The sequence below is a fragment of the Lucilia cuprina genome, chromosome 3 (genome assembly GCF_022045245.1).
Source record: "Lucilia cuprina isolate Lc7/37 chromosome 3, ASM2204524v1, whole genome shotgun sequence".
In the NCBI taxonomy this organism is placed as follows: domain Eukaryota; kingdom Metazoa; phylum Arthropoda; class Insecta; order Diptera; family Calliphoridae; genus Lucilia; species Lucilia cuprina.
Genome location: NC_060951.1, coordinates 4,740,912 through 4,743,290, shown reverse-complemented (window position 1 = coordinate 4,743,290; position 2,379 = coordinate 4,740,912). Strand labels below are relative to the sequence as shown.

At 33.6% G+C, this 2,379-nt stretch overlaps 1 protein-coding gene across 1 annotated transcript in view; it reads right to left on the bottom strand.

Annotated features, from left to right (window-relative positions):
* Positions 1 to 269: 269 nt before the first annotated feature.
* The window catches only part of LOC124418732 (luciferin 4-monooxygenase-like), a 17,537-nt gene continuing 15,427 nt past the window's right edge, over positions 270 to 2,379 (bottom strand). Inside the window, exon 4 of the mRNA XM_046945950.1 lies at positions 270 to 1,395. Within this exon, the coding sequence (XP_046801906.1) occupies positions 706 to 1,395 (690 nt within the window). The 3' untranslated portion in view covers positions 270 to 705. The remainder of the gene's footprint in view (positions 1,396 to 2,379) is intronic.

Sequence of the window (2,379 nt, the reverse complement as noted above, 5' to 3'; positions counted from 1 at the left end):
CTATAGACTAGACTATAGACTAGACTATAGACTAGACTATAGACTAGACTATAGACTAGACTATAGACTAGACTATAGACTAGACTATAGACTAGACTATAGAATAGTTTATAGATTAGATTATCAACTAGAAAACAGATTAGAATATAGACTAGGCAATAGACTAGACTAAGCTATAGACTAGACTATACTTTAGACTAGATTATTGGAATAAAACTCAGTTATTTATCAAAAACAAAAACATTGTATTTTTTATTACGATAATTTTACTCAAAAACTTAAAAGGTTTCTTTTTTTTTTGTTAATAAACAATATTTTTAAAATTATTATTCTCTCAATAGAGAAATCTTAAAAATTACTTAAAATCTACAATTATACAATTCATACATTTCTGCACAAAAGGAGAAACAAATTGAATATATATTTTTCACAGTAAATAATATTATAAAAAACTATAAAAGGAACCTTTTAGCTTTTTAGAAAATGTCTTAACAAAATAAAAAAAAAAATCATTGCTAATAAATGCATTTTTTCTGCAAAACTTTTAAGGCCCCTTTAAAAAGTATTTTATAAATATATATATAGACATATAACAAAAATACTCTAAGACCCCCCCTAATTGATGTAACACTTAAACTAAAAAAATCTTATTGTTGTACAAACTAAACTTATAATAAAAAATAAAAAAAAGTTTCATGTCTTTTTTTAACTGGAATATTTTTCTTTCAATACTTTTCTTAAGATTTTACCGGTAGGATTTTTGGGCACTTCATTTACGAAAATAATGCCACCCTCCAATTTCTTATAAACAGCGACTTTTTCAGCCACAAAGTTATAGATTTCCTCCTCTGTGGCCTGCATATTTTCTCTTAAAACCACCAAGGCACGTGGAGCTTCACCATTGATGGGATGGGGTATACCAAAGACAGCAGCCTCTAAAATTTTGGGATGATCTCTTAAAATGGCCTCTAACTCGGCCGGAGGCACTTGGAATCCTTTGACCTTAATTAATTCCTTCATACGATCGGTTATATAGAAATAACCTTCATCATCATAATAGGCCACATCTCCAGTTCGTAACCATCCTCCCGGATAGAAAGTTTCATTTGTGGCTTCTTCATTATTTAAGTAGCCTTTCATTACTTGTGGCCCTCTTACGCATAGTTCACCAGTCTGATTGGGTCCTAAGCCCTTGTGATCTTGACTATCTATAGGAACGATTTTAGCTTCAGTGTGGGGGGTTGGGAAGCCAGTAGAAGCATAACGTGTATTATCTGCGGAAGTCATGAGCACTACGGGAGATGCTTCGGTCATGCCGTAGCCCTGAAGGAACTTTGTTTGGGGGAACCTAAGGCAAAGAGAATTGAAGACATTGTTAAAGATTTTAGTTATTGTTCCATTCTAATTCTAATAATTGTCTAGTTCTGTTCTATATATAATCTAGGTCTGTTCTAGTCGTGTTCTAGTTCTGTTCAATTTATGTTCCACTTGTGTTCTCGTTGTGTTCTAGCTGTGTTCTAGTTCTGTTCTAGTTGTGTTCTAGTTCTATTCTAGTTGCGTTCTAGTTGTGCTTTAGTTCGGTTCCAGTTATATTCCAATTGCGTTCTAGTCGTCTTCAAGTTGTTTTCTAGTTGTGTCCATGTTGTGTTCAAGTTGTGTTGTAGTCTGTTCAAGTTGTGTTCTAGTTCTGTTCAAGTTCTGTTCTAGTTCTGTTCTAGTTCTGTTCTAGTTCTGTTCTAGTTCTGTTTTAGGTCTGTTCAAGTTCTGTTCTAGTTCTGTTCTAGTCCTTTTCTAGTTTTGTTCTAGTTCTGTTCTACTTCAGTTCTAGTTCTGTTCTAGTTCTGTTCTAGTTCTGTTCTAGTTCTGTTCTAGTTCTGTTCTAGTTCTGTTCTAGTTCTGTTCTAGTTCCATGTTGTGTTGTAGTCTGTTCAAGTTGTGTTCTAGTTCTGTTCAAGTTCTGCTCTAGTTCTGTTTAGTTCTGTTTTAGTTCTGTTCTAGTTCTGTTCTAGTTCTGTTCTAGTTCTGTTCTAGTTCTGTTCTAGTTCTGTTCTAGTTCTGTTCTAGTTCTGTTCTAGATCTGTTCTAGATCTGTTCTAGTTCTGTTCTAGTTCTGTTCTAGTTCTGTTCTAGTTCTGTTCTAGTTCTGTTCTAGTTCTGTTCTAGTTCTAGTTCTATTCTAGTTCTGTTCTAGTTCTGTTCTAGTTCTGTTCCAGTTATATTCCAATTGCATTCTAGTTGTGTTCAAGTTGTGTTCTAGTTGTGTCCAAGTTGTGTTGTAGTTCTGTTCTGTTCTAGTTCTGTTCTAGTTCTGTTCTAGTTCTGTTCTAGTTCTGTTCTAGTTCTGTTCTAGTTCTGTTCTAGTTCTGTTCTAGTTCTGTT